Source organism: Macrotis lagotis, chromosome 1 (genome assembly GCF_037893015.1).
Source record: "Macrotis lagotis isolate mMagLag1 chromosome 1, bilby.v1.9.chrom.fasta, whole genome shotgun sequence".
NCBI classification, from domain to species: domain Eukaryota; kingdom Metazoa; phylum Chordata; class Mammalia; order Peramelemorphia; family Peramelidae; genus Macrotis; species Macrotis lagotis.
The window spans coordinates 580,149,554-580,168,894 of NC_133658.1; the positions used below are offsets into that span (position 1 = coordinate 580,149,554).

A 19,341-nucleotide genomic window follows, 5' to 3' on the forward strand; every position below is an offset into this window, starting at 1 on the left:
TATATAAATATGTAGTTAATATTTATATATAGAAATATATATATATACTTATACCTATATAATGATATAGCTAAATATTCTATATCTATAAAAACATATACTCTTCTTCTGAGTCACTTTTTCACTTCACATTATTTTATCATTTTTCCAGAGTCTTATTTCCCATATCTATCATTTTTTCAATTCATTTTGAATTTAAATACATAAAGACAACGAAAATTCACTATAAAAGCATGAATTTACATTTCATATTATGTTTTTTGAAAAACTACAATAAAACTATATTTTGTTTTCAAAGTTACTCTGTTTTTATTTTCTTCTAAAAATTTATTCTCTGCTGTACACTTCTTATATTTTCCCTTCCTCTGAACCCTACCCTAGAGATAGCTACTATTAAACACAAATACAGAAGTACACACACACACACACACATATATATATATGTATATATATATATATATATATATAGAGAGATAAATATGGATATGGATACACATACAGAATCATACTATAATACTTCAATTTATCAGTTTTTTTTCTCTGGAGGCAGAGAGAATCTTTCTTCATACTACATCTATCATTTTTAACTTAGTATAGAGTATGATTTACTGAGTCGGTGTTTTTAGTCTTTGATCAATTTTTGAAAACTTTTTAATTTAGTTAGCTTAAGTTAGTATTGAGATAGATAGATAGACAGACAGACAGACATGTTATGTAGAAAGACTGAGACTCTCCACCTACATCCCTCCCCCCCAAGGCCTTTCCCTCAACCCTGAATTTTCCTAGGGTTGTCTTTAACTAACTCTTTTCCATGGCCGACTACTTCTGAGCTGTGCTAGAAGTACTTGTCACCTTTGCCTGGAATGCAGACAGTCTGGCTGCCAGTTTTAGGGGGTCTTCTGTGTCTTTCACCAATTGACTTCACCCCTTCCTTCCCCTATTCTCTGCCTTCCCCATATTCTCTTTAGGACTTCCTAAGGTACAGTGAGAAGGCTGGTCTGGAGTGTGCAGATATTGAGGTGAGTTTCCTGTACAAATGGGTTGGGTGGCTTACTGTTAATGAGGACAAAGTAAAACAAGATTTTCCCATGCAACCCAGTGGCCTCCATCCAGACTCTACCTCCCAGGCCAGAGGAGTGAACAATTGAATCAAGATAAAGATAAATTTGTATTGGACAAGTATGGACACCAACATATGGCTATCAACTATTGACCACTGATAGAGTTGATTAACTTGACTAATGACTATTGATGTAAAATGTTAGTTTTAGAAGATACAACCATATGGTCATATGAATGCACTGAAATGGTAGGTCCTGCCCAGGATTTTCTCTCAATGGTTTTGCATATTTAATAAGGGCATGTGGCCTCCTTGGCTTCAATTTTCAGAGGTTAGGGAGATACTTATCATAGGAATATAAAAGTGTCTTAGGAGCTGTCTCTTTATTTATCTTCTCTAAGCCATTTCTTGCCAGACATTGATGAGTGGGGCTGTCATGTGGAAAAAAGATTAGGCTTGTTTTGTTCTGTCCCATAGGGCAGAGTTTTTGGATCACTGGATAGAAGTAGTAGGGAGAATCGATTTCAACTCTGAACAAAGAAAAAAATGGCTAATGGTCAAAACTGTCCAAGAGTAGAATGGTTAGCCTCAAAATTCCCAATGCTGAAGGTATTTAACAGAGGCTACAGACAGAAAATTTGTTGAGGGAGCTGTAGAGATTTGATTCTTGTGAACCCTTCTGATTCTTCTTTTCAGATATTAGACATCTATTGTCCAGGTGAACAAGGAGGTAGACAAGGGTCCTGATGTGTGGCTTCAATTCTACCTTCTCTTCCACTGTAGCCTTTCCCTTTCCTGTGGGCCTCAGTTTGCCCATTTATAGAAATGAAAAGATGTGCCTATTGATAATGTGAGACTGTGAACTTAGCAAACACCTGAACATAGTGATATCAGGTAGATCTAGTTTAGCTAAAGGTTTCTAACCGTTTTTTAGCGCTAAGGGTCAGAATAGTGACTGTGGAAAAGAAAAAGAAGAGAAGAGCTAGAGGAAAGGAATGGCAGAGTCAAAGGAACTGGGACCCATCAAATGGCCCCTAGCAGTTACCTCAAGTGCTGTGGGATGTTCACCCTGATTTACATCGAAGGATTCCATACCTCTTTGAAGTTTTTTGTGAAATAAAACAAGCATTTCCATAATATAGTGGAATAGTAGTAGAAAACAACCTCTTTGAAGTTTATCAGGAGACCCACACTAAGCCTCACCTCCTCATTGAGGGAAGTGATACCAGAAGATTGGACCTTGTCTTCTGTCAGAATCAACATTTCCCATGCGCCTCCTTGTATGACCTTGACCTTCTGCCTCTCCCTTCCAGAAAGCAGTGGAGTTAATGTGCCTTGTTCCAAAACGCTGCAATGACATGATGAACCTGGGACGCCTGCAGGGCTTTGAGGTAAGCAGCTGAGAAAGTTCTTAAGGCTTATTTCTTTTGTCAGGGGGATGGAGTGGAGAGAGAGGGGTGATTAGGCAGCAAAGACCTCCCAGGTAGAAGTCTTCCTTTGGAACACTTCCTCCTAGGCAACCTTTTTATGAAGTAGCTTCAAGAGGTACTTCTCTGTTCATCTCCCATTCTTCCCACCATTCCTGGATCTCAATGAGCTTGAAGTTGTATTCACTTGGCATCCAAAAACCCCCTTTCATTTCTATCTTTCTGATTCTAGGACAGTTTTCCAAACTATAACTGAGTCTGTAAGGGGCTTACAAAGACAAGGAATGCCAGACTTTTTTAAAAGCTATTTCAAAAAAACAATGCAAGTATAGGAAGAGATAGTATCACAGCAGCTCTCTAGTCTATCCTTTTTCTGTTCTAGAATGACAAAGAGAGCAGAATTATGAGTTGCCCAACAAAAATGGAGGTGACACTTAAAAGAAATATCATATTTAGGCCTTATTCACCCTTTTAAGGACTTTTTTAAGAACACAAAGTCCATTGGTATGGGTACATCTAACACTGATGCACATCCCAGCCTCTCTGCCTTGAAGTAAATGGCTTTTACCAAGTGAATAACAATTTTGGTCATAATAACTGATTGGAAAACATTGGGACAGTAACCACTTGACAATGACTGATGAATTTAGCTAGATTGATCTTCAAGTGACAGACACAGAGTCTGACAATGGCCATGTAGTCCAATTTTTTTTTCAGCTAGCCTGGTCTTGCCAAATGTTGGGCTCCTCTTGGTATCCAGGATTGTCATACCCACAGTAAGGCATTAGAGTAGAGATTTGGTCAAATTTGAAGTTATAAATGTTTCTTTATACTGAATAAGCCAATATTACTCAAGTAGTCCAACCATATATAAAGCCTAAGAACACATACACCCATGCATGTTGGTAGTACAGCAATACTTTGCTATAAGCCCCCAAGGTTTGTGGAGAATTTAAAAAAATCCAAGTCAATACATTTTTCCTACTTAAAAATTAGCATTATTCATAGTGAACTAAACTTTCAGGAATCAAAAGGTTACTAAGCATTTATTAAGCATCTCCACACTGTATTAGCTAGGAGTGGATAAAGGGCTGGGCCTGGAATCAGGAAGACTCCTCTTCCCAAGTAAAATTCAAATTCTTTAACTTAGCATTCAAGGCCCTCAATAAAAGCATATGATACCATATCTTTTCAGTTTTATCTTACGCTTCTTCCTACCACATAGTGTTTTACTATCAGTTCATAGAATAATAGGATTTAGGGCAGCTAGCTGGCCCAGTGGTTAGTGTTGGGCTTAGAGTCAGGAAGACTCAAAACTGACTCAAACTCAACTTCCTGAGTAAAAATCAGGTCTCAGACCTTACTAGCTGTGTGACCTTGGGCAAGTCACTAAACCCTGTTTACCTCAGTTTCATCATCTTTAAGATGAGTTGAAGAGAGAAATGGCAAACTGCTCCAGTATCATTACCAAGAAAACCCCCCAAATGGAGTCATGAAGAGTCAAACACTATTGAAAAACAACTGAAGTGCTGAGAATGCAAAAAGAGGCAAAACATAATGGCTGACCTCAGAAATAATTAAAACTGGGAAGACACCAATTAAGAGGTCATTAAACATAAAATTATTTTTGAATGTTCAAAGAATCATGAGAATTGGCACTGTTTCTTTCTTAGTGTAACACTTAGGTGTATTGGGGGTTGGAGGAAGAAATGGATTTTCTCTTTCCCAAAAGACTTGCTTACAACTTTCCCCCAAATGTTACTGCTTTGAGATGCTACCTTGGGAAAACAATTCTCAGAAGCTGAGGTGGGTGAATAAAAAAAAAGTGTCTTCTGCACTAAAGGAAATGGAACTCATGAAACAAGTAAAGAAAATGAACAAATGCATTGTCAAGAATTACTCTTGGGAAATGGAATAAAAATAAGACATGGAAGTGATCCGGGTTGGGATAAGGGTAATCAGGGAAAGTTTCTTGGAAGGGATACCATTCCTTATCTTAAAGACAAGTGATATAAGGTGATTAGCAGCACTTTCTGGATCTGCATCCCATATTCAACAAGGACATCTCAACTACTGTTCCTACTTCTGTCTGCAATTATCTGTTCCTCTTGGCAGTATCTGAATCTCTAAAACTGAAAGTACTCTATAAAAAAAATCATTATAAGCTTAATTACTCTTGAAAAACCTCAACCAGAAAGTAAGCATATAAAACAAGGGGCACAATTTCACTCCAATCCTTTAGCCTTTAATTAGGAAGAACCAAAAGAAGGAGCAAAAAAAGTAAATGAGATACTCTTGTGCTCTGTCCTCCTCTAGATCTGACTCCCTCTCCCTCCCCCACCCATGATCTTTGCTTCTCAATCTCCCCTTTCCTTCCTCCTATCATACTACCTCTTCCCTCTAACATTGAATTGACTTTTATAAATGTGTGTATAAAAAGAAAAATGTATATGTATACATGTATACACACACACACACACACACACACACACACATATATATATGCACATTTATGTACATTTACCATTCTTTTGGATGTAAAGTGGTACTTTTCTACATGCTCTGTCAATTGTTAATGAGTTGAAGTATTAACAGGTGGAATAGTGGATGAAGAGCTGGGTCAGGAGTCAGAAATACCAGATTCAAATCTAGCCTTAGACGTTTATTAGCAGTATGACCTTGGACAAGTCCACTTAGCTGTCTCAGTTTCCTCATTTGTAAAGTGGAGATAATAATAGTACCTTGTCAGGATAGTGGGAAAGAGAAAATTAGTTAATATTTCTATACCCTTTCTTAATTTTAAAACACCTTATAAATGCTAACTATCATTGGTATTGTTTTTTCACATGGTCTATAGAATTCTAGATTTACAGCTAAAAAGGACCTTAGAGGTTATTAAGTCAAGCCACCTTTACTTACAGTGAAGAAACTGAATCCCACAAAGGATAAATGATTGACCTAGGGTCACCAGGTGGTAGAAGCATTTAAAGTGAGATTCAAATCCTGGCCTTCCTAACTCCAAAGCTTATTGCTTTATAAACTACACCAAGCTGGATAATAGTTTGCATTTTCTACTTGATAAATTGTCTGTGCATGTCCTTTGACTCTCTTTCTACCAGGGAAGATGTGTTATAACTAAGTTACAGATCTATACTCATTCATTAATTATGGAAAATGGGAATTTCAGTACCTAGAAGTTTCTTATAATAATGAAATTATAGGCTTGAACACCACCACCCCCTAAAAATCATATTTACTCTTTTTTTGTACTTGAAGATTTTATTTTGAGTTTTACAATTTTTCCCCAAATCTTACTTCCTTCCCTCCCAATCTTACTTCCTTACCCCCACCCCCACCCCCACAGAAGGCAATTTGTCAGTCTTTACATTGTTTCCACGATATACATTGATCCAATTTGAGTGTGATGAGAGAGAAATCATATCCTTAAGGAAGAAATATTAAGTATAAGAGATAACAAGATCAGACAATAAGATATCAATTTTTTTTCTAAATTAAAGGCAATAGTCCTTGGTCTTTGTTCAAACTTTAGTTCCCTGAATTCCCATCCCTCCCGGTTTCTAATAGAACAATAGTGTTCTATGACATACATATACCACAGTTTGCTAAGCCATTCCCCAATGGAAGGACATTTACTCAATTTCCAATTCTTTGCCACCACAAACAGGGCTGCTATGAATATTTTTTGTACAAGTGATGTTTTTACCCTTTTTCATCATCTCTTCAGGGTATAGACCCAGTAGTGGTATTGCTAAACCATGTGTATTCTTATAGATTTAGAATATTAGTTCTTTATCTCACATTCATGCTTCAAGTAGTTTTTCCAGTGTTTCTTTTCTTTTAATTTTTCTAAGTAAGTACTTACTTTATAAGATATTTCCTTTGATAGTGAATGGAGCTCTATTTTCTTTTACTTACTCACCCTACCACCAGGGACCCTGGAGTACAAAACTGCTGATAAACCACAAAGCACTATAGAAATAGAAGGTTATATCTTGTGTTATCTGGAACTGGGTTCTTATTCTTCTCCATAGTGGTAACTGGAGCCCAGACAAAAACAAGGCCATTAGATAGCAATGCCCTTAGATTGATAAGAGTTCAAGTTTAGTTTTCACTGGTTTTAATCCAGAATGATTAAGATGAAATTCTTCTCTCTTACCTCTCCCCTTCTTGCCTCCCACAGCACTTCTCCTTTGCAGCAACTCAGAAGCTTTTCTAAATTTGAACAATCTTGAGAAGAAATAACCACCTTTTGCCCAGAATCCCAGTCATTCTGGCCCAAATTATTGTGGTTCTTTGAAAGAAGTAGGCTCCTGGGAAGAAATGAAGCTGGATGAATGACCATTTAGTTTGCACCATTTAATTCATGTTAGGTGTCATAGGAATTAATGTGTGTGGACACATAGACACCTATGTGTGTATATATGCACCTGTGAGACTCAAGGGTATACCTAAGACTCTCAAAATTTATTTTTAAGTTAGCTGTCACAGAAGAGACAGCATGGTGCCACAGAAGGTGTACTGGATTTGGAGAATAAGAGTTGGTTTAATTAGATTTAATCCCTGGCTCTGATCCTGAATACCTAGCCCTATGACCTTGACTAGCCACGAAACCCACTAGTTTCTTGGTTTCCTAATCTGTAAAATAAAAGATTCCATGAGAAGAAATAGTGAGGGAGAGAATAACAAAAAATGAAAACCGTTAAGGTCCCTTTTAGGTATACATCTAAAATCCTTTTCTTGTTTTCATTACACCCTGGAGGAAATGTTTTGCATTGCCTCAGTTGATAGGGTTATAGATCTAGACCTTGAAAGGAACTTAGTGTTCATGAAGTTCAGTCCCTTCCTTTTACAGATGAGGAATCTAAGTCCCAGAGATTTTAAGTGATTTGCCTAGGTTCATGAAGAACTGATGCAGGATATGAATCCAAGGTTTTTTAACTTCAAATCACAGGATGCCCTTCTGATTTTTGGTAGAGAGTAAATATTTCTGCCCTTGTTCCAAAGTCCCTGGGTTCAGGGTCTGGGAGAAGTTAGGCTCAATAATTCTCCCTGTCTCTGGAGCTCATGGTTTCCTTAGACCCTTTGTTGATATAACCTTTGGGTCAGGATCTTAAGTAATAATAATAATAACTTAAGATAAAATAATAATATAACTTAAAAAACACTTCTGTCTAGCTGCCCATGGACTTAATATTAACTTGCTACTAGACTGGAGATAAGCCCATTGGACTGCTGACATTGGCAGCAAAATGCTTGGATTGGAGCCCTACAGGGGTTTCTCAGGAAGAATGACTCGGACAGTAAGCTTGGGTTTGGGAAATAAGGAGGTGGTCACATGATATCACTGGCATACATCAGACCCACAGGGCAAAAAGTTCATGCACCAACTTAATGAAATCATTATTTAGGGAATGTTCTTGGACTGGAAGGGTTTTTCCCCTTCTATACCTAGAATAGGCTCATAAGTAGAAATTTGATTTAGGAGAGTGTGAAGCTTAAAAATAAGAATAAATAAGTAAATCAACCAGTATTTTATAAGCACCTATTATATTCCGGACACTGTGTTAAGCACTTAAAATACAAAGACAGTTACCAAACAGTCCCTTCTGTCAAGGAGCTCATATTCTCTTGGAGATTACAACATGTAAATAGGATAATTGGAGATAATTTCAGAGCCTCATTTACTTATCTATGAAATAGGTTTGATGAAGTGACCCTAACTAACTTACAAGGTGAATTGGGAGAGGAGTCACACTGCAGACCTAAAAATACTGAAGATAGGTGTTCTTAATTATTTTCCCAATTAGCAACCTCCCTATCACCCAACCTCATGGAAGACTTTGTACCTCTCTGATGCATTCTTTATCATTGAGCATTTTTGTACAAGTCAGACCCGCCTACTAGACTATAAGCTTTATGAGAGCAGGACCCATGCTGGGAAAGAAACACAATGTAGGTAACATAATTTTCATAATAGGTACAGTAGTTATGCTCTTACCTGATCCACCAGATTTCTGTTGTGAGCAGTTTCTCTGTGTCTGTAGTCAGTAGAAATGGTAGGGCCAGAGGTTCCTTCCACACGCTCTCACCTCCTCCTTGGTCTCTCTCTCTCTCCCTCCCCACTCACAGGGTACCCTGACAGCCCAGGGAAAACTGCTTCAGCAGGACACCTTCTATGTGATTGAGCAGGATGCTGGCATGCAGTCCCGGACCAAGGAAAGACGTGTGTTCCTCTTTGAACAGATTGTCATCTTCAGTGAGCTTCTGCGGAAGGGCTCTCTCACACCAGGCTACATGTTCAAAAGAAGCATCAAGGTGAGGAAGAACTCTATGAGTCTGAACAAAAAAGCCCAGGGGATGGAGAGGGAAAAGCAAGTCATGTTTCTTATGTGGATTTGGCAAGCAGACAAAGTGCTGGGCCTAGGGTCAGTAAGACCCGAATTCAAATCTAACCTCAAACATTTAATAGCTGAATGACCCTGGGCAAGTCATTTAACTTCTCTATTTGCCTTAATCCATGGCAAACAACTCCAGTATCATTGCCAAGCAAACCCCAAATAGGGATGAGTCATCGAAGATAACTGAAGCAATTCAATGACAATATACCATCTTTTAATGCAAGTAAAAGTCATATTACCTTTTTTGTCTATCATGTTTCACTGCTTGAGTTTGCAAGACCAATAGAACTCCCAGTCTTTTGCAGGAAAACTGATGTCTCACCATGCCTTTACTACCATTTTGCATTTAAAGGTGACTTTTTTTATACCCAAGGAATAAGATTTTACATTTATCTCTATTGAACTTCATCTTTTGAGACTGAGCCAGTGCTCTAATCTCAGAGGTGTCAAATATATAGTCCACAATTCTCAAGTGTAGCCCAAACCAGATTAAAATATAATTTGGGGGAAAATTTTTTAAAGGTAATTGGAAACTTTGGCAAAATAAATATTGGTTTGTTGTCCTTCATTCTTGAAGAGGACCAAAACAACACCATTATGTTAGAGACAAGTTCCAGTGTGTCTGACTGTGGCTGATCAGACCAATATGAAATTGGAAGGCTTTACCATAGATTGGACACAAATAGTCTATATGAACATTTGGGGTGGATTCTCTAAACTTGTGTATCTCATGTTTCTTTTGAGTTGCTTCAATTCTGTATTGCTCATAGAGCACAGCACCCTGTCTGAGGACATGTCATGTTAGGTGGTCCTGTACCAGTGTCTCCCATGAAATGCAATCAATTCCAAAGTTCTTCAGAGAGACCTTGAGACTGTCCTTGTATCTCATTTTCTGACCATGATGTGAGCGCTTGCCTGGTGTAGTTATTCATAAAAAAAAATCATTTTTGGCAAGCAGATATATTTGGCATTCAATAATGGTGGCCAGCCCATAGGAATATATATTGCTATTATGTGGTTTTTCTAAGTCAGCCTGCAGGGATCCTTATGGATCATTTAATGGCCATAAATTCTCTTTGAGTTTGACACCATTGCTCAAGCTTGGTCAAAACTTTTGGTTCCTTACTCTGTCCTCCACTGTGTTAGCTAACCCTCCCAGTTCAGAGTCTGATAAATAAATCAGATGAATATACCATCCATGCTTTTGTTTATGTCATTGATAAAAGTGTCAGCTTAGGGCTAGGTATGGAAGATGTATTCCAAATTGACACTGAACTATTAACAATGACATTTTGAGTCTAACTTCTACCCAATTCTGAATCTATCCTGTCCATCTCTATCTTCCTCACAATAATAGTATGAAATACTTTATCAATCATCTGTCCTACAGTATTCCCAGGAATTTAAGACAAGCTCACTAGTCTAGAGTTTTCAGAATATCTAGTCAGTTCAACCATCTCGTTTTTCAGTTGGGCAAATTGAAGGCTGAAAAAGGCCAGTGAATGCACAAAGTTACTAGCAGAATTAATACTTGAATTCTCAATAGGCAATAGATAGAGCACTGGCTCTGGAGTCAGGACAGCCTGAGTTCAAATCAGGCCTCAGACTCTTACTGGGCAAGTCACTTAACTGCTGCCTGCCTCAGTTTCCTCAACTGTAAAATGGGGAATAATAAAAACACCTGTCTCCCAGGATTGTTGCAAGGATCAAATGGTATAATATTTGCAAAGTGTATGGTGGTAGTAGTAGATGCTTAATTAGTGCCTGTTCCATTCCCCTTTTCCCACACCCATACCCCAAGTCCAGTAGTCTTTTCCACTACACCCACTGCTTTCCCTACCCATTGTTCTTCTCAGTCCAGACTGTATTGATTCATTGCCTGAATGAATACAGTTTGGCACTATTGTATGTGATTACAGAGGAAGGGATTTATAAAGTCTGAAAACCCTTTCTCCTAAAATTTGGACATTTTCTAGATTCTGGAATGTGTGTCTGTGTGTGTTTGCACACACACACACACACACCCATGCATTTTTCTCTCCTACAACTTTTCTTGATATAAATTTGGCTATATTCTGATTAAAAAGTATGCAGGTATAAAGAACCTATCATAGCCAGTTTCTGAATGTATACGTGTCTCATGCAGAATTAAGTGCCAGTTGCTAAATATTGTAGGCTATAAGTTGCATTGATTTTTTTTTAATTTGATTTTGGATTCAGTTCTGAAATTAAGTTTATTTTCAGTTACTTTCACCTTTCCTCCCCCCATTGGAGGAAAAAAAAAACAGGAAAACTATAACTTGTTACATAAACACACACAAATAGTAAAGGAAAACAAATCCCACATTAGCAATATCCAAAGAAACAAAAACAAAAAGACTTTAATCTCTACTATGAGTCCCTTGATTTCTCTATCTGGAGGTGGATAGCATGGATCATCATGAGTCTTTGGAATTATAGTTGGTCATTGTATTGAACAGAGATCCTTAGTCTTTCAAAGTTGTCTTTATAACTTTGTTGTTATTATATAATTTGTTCTCCTGATTCTGCTCATTTCTCTTTGCATCTACAAGTCTTCCCTAGTTTCTTTGAAATCTATCACATTCTCATACCACAACTTGTTCAGCCATTGCCCAACTGATGGACATTCCTTCATTTTCTGATTCTTTTTGAGCATTAAAAGAGCTGCTATAAATATTTTTATATTCATGGGTTTTTTCTCTCTTTCTTTGATCTCTTTGAGGTGCAGACCTAGAAGCAGTATCACTGGGTCAAGGGTATGCATAGCTTAATGGCTTTGGGGGCACAATTCCAAATAGTTGCATCAAATTTTCATTTCAAAGTTTTGAGGCATGGAATGGGTATGAAGTCAGAAGAGGTAGAGACTAGTATAACTTGAGAGAGAGTGATTTAGGGTGAGTACTAGCCCCTGGAGTACCCCAGCCAGCATCAGATCAAGATTTAGATTATTTTAAGTAAAAAAATTATATTGTTACAAAGAAAAGATTCATAGCATATTCATGACTCTCCCCACCTAACAATCTTGATTTCCAGAACCAAAAGATGTGACTTCTAGTATGATAAAAACAATAACTATCACCAGAAAACTTAAAAAAAAACTTTTTTTACTCTTTATAAAAAGATGACTTTGGTCTGTTCCAGATGAACTACCTTGTCCTGGAGGAAAATGTGGACAATGACCCCTGTAAGTTTGCCCTAATGAGCCGGGAAACATCAGAAAGGGTCGTTCTACAGGCAGCCAATGCAGATATCCAACAAGCCTGGGTTCAGGACATCAACCAAGTCTTGGATACACAGAGAGATTTCTTAAATGGTATGTATGCTCCTTCCTCATTAGTAGGCCCATTTTTAAACAGAACCCCACAGAGCCAGCCTCCTCCACTATGGACTACCTGGAGAATATGGCACATTCTGGCATCTAATGTAAAGTGTGTGTGTGTGTGTGTGTGTGTGTGTGTGTGTGTGTGTGTGTGTGTACATATATATATATATATATATATATATATATATATATATATATATGCCTTAACAAATATTTATATATATATAAATATTTGTTAAGGCTTTTTCCATTCACTATCACAACCTTCCTTGTGACCAAAAAAAAAACACTTAAACAAAATGTCTGACATAGAGGCAGTTAGATGGTGCAGTGGATAGAGCACTGGCCCTGGAATCAGTACCTGAGTTCAAATCTGGCCTCAGACACTTAATACTCATTTAGCTGTGTGACCTTGGGCAAGTCACTTAATCCCATTGCCTTGAAAAAATTCAAAAAAAAAAAGTCTGACATGGAGACTACATCTGGTTATACTATATTATACTACACACCAACCTTTAGGGTTTATCTACACTTTTAACAGTTAGGATGGCAGAATGGTTAAGCAGCAGAGAGCTAGTCATTTTTGAAGAAAAATTCCTCTGATGCCTGATTGTCATTGTTTTGATAATCTCTCAGGAGATAAGAATTTAGGCAGTGACAAGAAAATAGGGAATCTTATGGACTGGAGGAGGTCACTTGGAAATGGCAATAGAAATCATGCTTATAGGTGCTCACTTTCCCTTTACATGACTTTATTTGATATTTACAGTAATTCTATCAGGTAGATGATGCAACTATTTTGTACATGAGGCTTTAGAAAATCACCTTGTCTCATTACACATAGTGAATAAATGATAGAGGCAGGACTCGAACTCAGATCTTTAGTCTCCTTTTCACTCTCTTCCCTTCCCCCTCTTCCTCCCTTTCTTCCTTCACCCCAGTCCCCCAAAGTGTTTTCCACTCAACAAAACAAAGAAAATATGCTATAGTAGACCAAACACTGGGGAATGTCATCCTTAGTCATGTCAGCATTTTGCTGTAGTCCCTTGGCAAAGTCCCTTTTCCTCTCTAAATTCCGCTTGTCAAATGATGGGGCTGGACTAGATGATCTCCAGGTTCCCTTTTACTCTTAATTCATACTATCTTATGGAATTCTCCAGAAAAAAAAAGATTTTTTTTCATTTAAATCTACTGAGTCATTTTACTTACTCTCTGAGGTAGACAGAATATTTTCTGGATACTTGGAAGGAACCATAGAGATGCTCGAATCCCATCCCCTCATTTGATGAAAAGAAAAATAACTTATCTAATGTTCCATAACTATTTTTAGTATCAATGTTGGGTTTTTCTGATTCCTGCTCATATAGTCTTGGAGTTGTTTTCTTTTTCATATACTGAAAAAAAATTGTATGGTCCACGAGTTATTTTCTCCAAGCAGACTTAAAAAGGAAGGAGTTGATAACTTTTCATCATATAGAACAGCCTTCCTATTAAAGAGAATCAAGAGACCTATGGAGATATATATATATATATACATACATACACATACACACACAAAGCTAATGCAAAATCTTTCAGACAGCTTGACCCTAGACTAATCCTATCACTTGCCTGCTCCTCAGTTTACACACCTTTAGAAATGCTCTTATTCCATGAGCAAATTATAGGACCTGCCCTAAACAAATTGTGATTGCTTATGAGAATGTGTCTTTGACTATAGCTGGGTAGATCAGTGGATAGAGGGCCAAACTTGTAGCAGGAAGACCTAAATTCAAATCCAGTCTCAAATACTTACTAGCTAGATGGCCCTGTATAAGTCAGTTAACCTCTATCTCAGTTTCCTCAATTATAAAATGGAGTTAATGATACCTCAGGGTTGTTATGAGAATCAAATGAGATGAAGTGAATAACACCAGTATAACAGCTGGCATCTAGTAGGTCCTATTTAAATGCTAACTATTTGGTGTTACTAGATCTTTAAAAGTTTCTTTTAGGAATTTTCTGTGAAAACATGGGGATTTTTAATAGTTTATAAAATCTCATCAAATCTCATACTAATTGGAAATTTAACAATGATTGAGTTACATGTTCTGTTGAAATATACCAAGAAAACCACTAATATTGAAAGACTGTGGAGGATACTTTAAAAACAGAGGAATTTCAACTTATTTTTAATGTTTTATTTATTTCTCTTGTCTTTACAATATAGTCATTTACCTACTGCACCACTCACCTCCAGACTGAACACTACCCTTGTGCCAAGAAAAACAAACAACTATACACAATGTGTAGAAATACTTGAACAACTTCCATTTGCAAATGCACCACCAATCCCCCAAATACAAATGATCCCTATTGATTCATTCGAGCAGACCTAGCCACATGTCAGCATGCTGACAATTAGTACTTTTTACTACATGGATTTTAAAGTTAAAAAAATAACTAAATTTCTTTATATAAAAAATTCAGACTTCTTAATGATTCTGATTGGCATTTCCCCAATTACACTGGATTAATGAGGTCTTTTTGAACTACAGTAAACATTTATATAAGCATATTTCTTTGTTCTATACTTGGACTGTCAAAGGAAGGGGTTGGGATGCTTTTGTTCATTTTTCCCTTTTAGCAAATCCCTTCCCTTGTATACATCCAATGAGATACATGGTGAAAGTCCAATGTATTGTTCTTTATTTGAATATCAGGCAGTACAGAATCCATCCCTCCAGAGACTTTGGATGAGCTAAGAATTTGGTGAGGTTCACAATCCTATTACCATAGATATCATTGCTGTAAAGGATTTTTTTATTAGGTTTTTTGGGGGGTTTTTCCAAGGCAAATGGGGTTAAGTGGCTTGCCCAAGACCACACAGCTAGGTAATTATTAAGTGTTTGAGACCGGATTTGAACCCAGGTACTCCTTACTCCAGGGCCCGGGCTTTATCCACCATGCCACCTAGCTGCCCCTTGTAAAGGATTTTTTAAAAAGTATATACATGTTATGCCAAATGGTTTCCAAGCAGCAGAGGGCTGGTGACACACTAACTTCAAGTGACATTGAAGATAATGACATTGCAATAATAGCAAAATCATTTGGATGTTCTTTTGAAGTTTGCTATAATGGAATTTGACTTGTAGGGCTTTCTTCCAGTCACATTTCAGACTTCAGAGCTGGTGACGATTGCCTGGTTGCACAGTCTTCCGTTGTAGCTTATTCCCTTTCTCCTTCGACCCCATAATAGCAGGGTGGGATTATGGTGTACCAGCAGTTCGTTAGGGTGGGATTGGGGGAGGGGCAGCTCCTCAGCCTCTGGGGGACCACCTTCTTGCTCCTTTTTTCTGCTTCCTGTTTTCCCTTTCACTCCCCTTACACCCTGTACTGCAAAGAGGCTAGTGACTTAGTCTATGGACCAACCTCCCTCTACAAGCTCTTCCACACCCTCCGTGGTGCTCTCTGTCCTTTTCCTCCCCTGAGGTGGGATCTGGGAATTTCAGTCATTTGCAACTGGCTGGTTCTGGGTCAGGGGAAAATCAGTTATTCTCTTTTTTTTCCTTTTCATTTCTGGTCATTTTATTTTCCATGTCTCAAGAGACTTTGGTTAGGATTTGTGACAAAAATAAAAAATATATATATTTTTACATTCTAAAAGGCTATACCTCCTAAACTCCACTGTGGACCTTCCTGGCAAAATGAAGAACTAGAGAAGCAGGATCCAGTTGGAAGGGTGCCTCTTTAGATAAGAAGATAAGATTGAAATAGTTGATCATTAATTCACTAAAAGGAGAAACAAGTGCAAAGTTTGAATTTTTAACTTACAGTGTGCATATGTATATATACATATATGTATTTTTTTAAAAATTTTAACATGTACCTTTAGTTTTGAATAAAAACAATGATCTTTATGATAGAGGAGTCAATATATGCTACACCTGGGTGCAGACCCTAATGAAATGTGCTGCCTCTGTGTAGGGTGCAGAAGGACCCCAGAAGTCATGTAATCCTATCTGAACATCCATGATAGGGGAAGACCTCCAGTGCTCTTATTCTCCCACCTGAATGCCCATAGCCTGTTCTGTGTCCCTTATAATTATCTTCTCTCCCCTGATCAATCTTAAGTCCCTAAGGGCAGGCCCTCCCTGTCATCTTCAACTCATGAACACAACAGTCATTCATATATTGCAAAGGGAAGGGGACACAAGATGACTCACTGAAGATGAGGAATTGGTAACTATTCCCACAGCGCTACAGTCGCCAATTGAATATCAGCGGAAAGAGCGGAGCACAGCCGTCATGAGGACCCAGCCTCCCAGAGTGCCCCAGGCCAGCCCCAGGCCCTACTCTGCTGTCTCAGTGGGGGCTGAAAAGCCCCCGAAGGGCTCCAGCCGTAACCCATCACTGCCCCCCCTGAAGATATCTACCTCCAATGGCAGTCCAGGGTTTGACTACCACCAGCCCGGGGACAAGTATGAGCCCAGCAAGGTATGTGGATTTGTAATCACACTCCATTGCTTCAGGGAGCACAAGCCTCCCAGGAAGCTTTTTTTTTTACAGGTGTTAGACTGGAATGAATTCAAAACAGTTTTCAACTTCCTCATCTGTAAAATGGTTTTTAAGAATATTGTGATAATTGTATTTTAGTATACTTTTACACATTTAAAACAGTCAAGAAGAGTCCAGGACAAAAAAGTATTAAAGAGAGCTCCATGTTCCCTTCTAGCTCTAATATTCTATTAGTTTAATACATAGTAAAGAGGATGGGGAAGTCAGGAAAATGGATAATGCAGAAAAGTTATGGTTCTGGAATGCACTGTGGCTTTAAAAAAATATTACCATTCCTAATGATGATTGACTTAGGCTGTTATTAAAATGAGTTCTCATTCCCTGAGCATATTTTCATTGATGGTTGGGAGAGATGGTTGAGGAATGTACTTGGCAGGGGAAGGGGGGGGGGGGAGTAAAAACACAGCCTTGAATTAAAAACTTGATATAGATAATGTATCAACTGAAAGCATCCCTATATGGATTATTGAGAGTTTGCTCTAGGTTCAGACTCAGAGACAGAGCTATTTGGATACTCTATAAGTTATTAGCCAAAGCCTGGGGTGACACAGTAAGAACACTGAATTGGGATTCCCCCAAGACCTATATTATATTTTCATATCTGTTATTCTGTGATCCTTTGAATGGAAACTAATTCCAAAAGGATTTCTTTTTTTACAGTTTAGAATTCCTTTTGTATAAATCAGTTTTAAAATATTTTGTGTCAATATTTGTCTTAACCAATTGTGATTGACAAGTTTTTATCAGAGCCAAATACCTCTGCCTTCATAAGGAAAAAGCACCAGTGTATTCTTCCCTATTCTTCGGAAATAAATGAACATCCTTCCCCTTCCCCCCCACCCCTTGACCAATATGAGCTAGTTTACTTCACATGAACAGTTTGTCATGATATGCTAAAGAATTAACAAAGAGATACCCCACTGTGAGTTAGTGGGTAATATTGACCCAGCTGCTTAACAGATTACAAATGTGAGATGGAAAGAATGTGTGCTGAGGAATCCAGAAAGCTAAGTTTAAATCCAGACTCAGATATCTACTAGCTTTGTGACCATGAGATGAGATGTGTCCATCTCTTTCTCTAAGTATTTTTCCTTATCTGTAAAATGGGAATGAGGCATCTAGGAAGCAAGCTTGTTAAAATAGAATGCTGAGTCAAAATCAGGAATATTCATCTTCCTGAGATCAAATCTGACTTCAGATACTTACTAGCTATGTGATTCAGGACAAGTCACTTAGCATTATTTGCCTCGGTTTCCTCATCTGTAAAATGAGCTGAAGAAGGAAATGGCAAACCACTCCAGTATCTTTGTCAAGAAAACTCCAAATAGGATGACAAAGAGACAAACATAACTGAACCATAACAACACAGTGATAATAATACAGGCATTATCTGCTTCACAGGTTTGTGGTACAGAAAACAAAATGACATATCATTACAAGGTATTATTATTAAAGACTATAGTAATTAGAAAATTAGAGGGGAAGATTATTTGCATAGGTGTCAGAAGTGAGTTCATTAATGGAATAAAGAGTAATTTCAAAGCTTTGGGAGGAGAGGGGGTGAGCCTTGAACAAAGTCATTATCCTCTTTTGAATTCCTGTTTCCACTTCTTTTAAATGAGGAGATTGGATTAGATTGGATCTAGTTCTTTCTCCTATTGGTAGAAGAACATGGAAGTCATCTTGTCTAATCATTCTGTAGGTCCCTAAGAAAAAGTACAATAGATTATAACACTTGCATTGCTTTAAACCTTACTGCTTTTTTATAAACCAATCTACTTCCCAAATCCTTATTCTTATCTTTGTATCTTGAGGGGCAAAAGGTAGGAATCTTTGTATCCTGAAAATACTACCATTGCATCATTATCTGTTTGCACCCACATGTCTCATACCCCTAAGCCAAACATCACTTCTACCATGCAAGGAGATTGGGCAGGTGTGGAACAAGCTATTTTCTGTATCCATGGTAGTTAGTCCCACTCACCCACCTCTAATGATGCTAATGGAAGTGATGCTGTTAAGTTTCATCATCTTAAAATCTGTAAAAAAATGGATTAGGTGTCCTGGATTTTCAACATTCCAACAACTTGGAAACAATATGAAACTTTTTTAAAAGTTTATATTGATATATTTTCAAAATTGTTTCACAATCATAGACTGAGTTAAAAAGATACTCAGAGGTTTACTACTCTATGCCATTACCAGTAGGAATCCCCCAACTATATTATCCTCAATAATGAGTTCTTTAAACTCTGGTAGCACATCTCTAGCCGTGGGGAAATAAATCACTATTACCTTAAGATGCCCATTCAACTGGTGAATGCTTATTAAGCAAATATTTTCTTAGTTGTGAGCTAAAATCTTCTATACTGCTATCTGGGAGCAAATCTGATCAAGTCTAAACTTTCTTCCATATAACAAAAAGACCTTCAAATATTTTAAAACTACACTTCTAGGTCCTTCTGGGTTAAATGTTCCCAGTTCCTTCAATAAATCCATGTCTACCATAGAATGCTTTCAAAAATATGATACCCT

At 37.6% G+C, this 19,341-nt stretch overlaps 1 protein-coding gene across 12 annotated transcripts in view; it reads left to right on the forward strand.

Annotated features, from left to right (window-relative positions):
- The window catches only part of KALRN (kalirin RhoGEF kinase), a 1,044,937-nt gene that overhangs the window by 957,498 nt on the left and 68,098 nt on the right, over positions 1-19,341 (forward strand). For all 12 annotated transcript variants that reach the window (XM_074214684.1, XM_074214682.1, XM_074214681.1 and 9 more), the window contains 5 exons: positions 969-1,019; positions 2,374-2,451; positions 8,638-8,823; positions 12,069-12,240; positions 16,487-16,725. In XM_074214684.1, coding sequence (XP_074070785.1) covers positions 969-1,019; positions 2,374-2,451; positions 8,638-8,823; positions 12,069-12,240; positions 16,487-16,725 — 726 coding nt within the window. The remainder of the gene's footprint in view (positions 1-968; positions 1,020-2,373; positions 2,452-8,637; positions 8,824-12,068; positions 12,241-16,486; positions 16,726-19,341) is intronic.